At 35.3% G+C, this 2,190-nt stretch overlaps 1 protein-coding gene across 1 annotated transcript in view; it reads right to left on the bottom strand.

The window, feature by feature from the left end:
• LOC138860632 (uncharacterized) overlaps positions 1 to 1,809 on the bottom strand; it is a 1,926-nt gene extending 117 nt beyond the window's left edge. The window contains exons 1-3 of the mRNA XM_070118611.1: positions 1,613 to 1,809; positions 789 to 944; positions 1 to 146 (exon numbers count right to left, since the gene is read on the bottom strand). The exon at positions 1 to 146 is cut by the window's left edge and continues 117 nt beyond it. Coding sequence (XP_069974712.1) covers positions 36 to 146; positions 789 to 944; positions 1,613 to 1,786 — 441 coding nt within the window. The 5' untranslated portion in view covers positions 1,787 to 1,809 and the 3' untranslated portion in view covers positions 1 to 35. The remainder of the gene's footprint in view (positions 147 to 788; positions 945 to 1,612) is intronic.
• Positions 1,810 to 2,190: the final 381 nt, after the last annotated feature.

The raw sequence follows: 2,190 nt of genomic DNA, 5'->3' as shown, positions 1-2,190 counted from the left end.
CATGGAGTTGACCTAATAAATAACCGAGCGATGCCTTACATGGAGTTGACCTTGTCCCTGAGCGGCGACCCTTTGGGGAAGGCGAAAGCGAGCCCCGTCGAGCGAAAGAAGCTCTCCCTGGCGATGTAGAGCGGGCAGCTGTGAGTCTGCGGAACGAAAGGAGCGAAAGGGAATTAAAGGGAAAGGAACAAGAGAAAGGGGGTGGGAGGGAGAGGGGGGGGCATAGATGTGTGAATATATTAATAACTGTTTTGTATCAGTTTATTAATCTTTTCTAAATGCTAGGTGCGCGCACACACACACACACACACACACACACACACACACACACACACACACACACACACACACATATATATATATATATATATATATATATATATATATATATATATATATATATATATATATGTATATATATATATATATATAATTATATATATATATGTATGTTTACATACATATTCATAGACAAAAAAAAAAAAAAAAAAAAAAAAAAAAAAAAAAAAAAAAAAAAAAAAATATATATATATATATATATATATATATATATATATATATATATATATATATATATATATATATATATATATATATATATATATATATATGTATATATGTATGATGTATATACACACATTGGTATATGTACACACACACACGCATACATATATACATATAGATATATATACATATACATGTGTGAGCGTCTTTGTGTGCACATATACGTACACATACATACACACCACACCCCCAGCGCCCTCAGAGCGCCGTCAGTCCTCACTCACCATACGAAATATCCCGTGGATGACGGCCTGCAGCGCCTGCCGCCCCATGCACACGGCATATTCGCCCTTAGAGACAGGCACCGTGATCTTGATGAAGTCGTTGCCGACGATCGCCTGCTTCCTCAGCTGGGCGAGGGAGGTGTCGGCGGGGGCGTTCTGGGGTGGGGGGAGGTGGGGGGGGGGATAAAGGAGGTTGAAGGCCTGTGTGAACTTGGATATTGCTGTGTTTGTATATATGTGTGTGTATGTGTGTGTTTGTGTGTGTGTGTGTGTGTGTGTGTGTGTGTGTATCTAAGTACGTATATTGCATATATATATATATATATATATATATATATATATATATATATATATATATATATATATATATATATATATATATATATTGTGAGTGTGTATGTGTTCACTGTTTACACACGTAAGTATATTATCATCTTTAACTGTCCCGCTCCGTTCTACAACAAAATGTAAGCAAATTATGCGTGTGCTTGAACCTGTGCGATTTTTATTCCTTATTTCATTAATTTTGTTTTACCACATAGACTCGTTCCATAATATTAATATATTCTTAGCCGATACGCACTTACAGCTAAACAAACTCCCCTTTGCTATGTATATATATCTATATCTATATCTATCTATCTATCTATCTATCTATCTATCTATCTATCTATCTATCTATCTATCTATCTATCTATCTATCTATATCAGATATATATTGCATTTCTATGTTTTTTTATTAACATGGTTTATCAGTCGCCCATTCTACTTCGTTCCAACACGATGAACAAAAGCATCCCTAACCCATAACCCCGAGCACCCACCATGAGGGCCTGGTGCAACATGCTCCCTTCCGTTATGTAGGTTGGTATGTCGGTCTTCACAAGGTCGTCCAGGCTGTCGAAGGGAAGCCGGAGTTTCGGCAGCGTGAGCATCGCCTTCAGGTTGGACCGATACACCGAGCCGACGATGAGGGCGCCCATGAGCCAGAGACCCATGATTACTCGTAGGGAGGTGTCGCGGGTGGTTTTCGGCAAGGCTGGAAGGGTATGGGGTATTTCTCGATAAATTGGTCGTTTGGGTAATCATTTTAATGGTTATATATATATATATATACATATATATATGTATATATATATATATATATATATATATATGTATATATATATATATATATATATATATATATATATATATTTTTTTTTCTTTTTTTTTTTTTTTTTTTTTTTTTTTTTTCTGAAATTAGAGAGGTGGTGATTGTAAAACTTTGGGCTTTCGACAAGGCTGGAAGGGTATGGGGTATTTCTCGATAAATTGGTCGTTCGGGTAATCATTAAGTTATTGTTATTAGATTTTTTTTTTTTTTTTTTTTTTTTTTTTTTTTTTTTTTTTTACTGAAATT

The sequence above is a fragment of the Penaeus vannamei genome, chromosome 42 (assembly GCF_042767895.1).
Source record: "Penaeus vannamei isolate JL-2024 chromosome 42, ASM4276789v1, whole genome shotgun sequence".
Lineage (NCBI taxonomy): Eukaryota > Metazoa > Arthropoda > Malacostraca > Decapoda > Penaeidae > Penaeus > Penaeus vannamei.
Note: the sequence above shows the minus strand (reverse complement) of the source record. Positions and strands in the feature narration are given on the sequence as shown.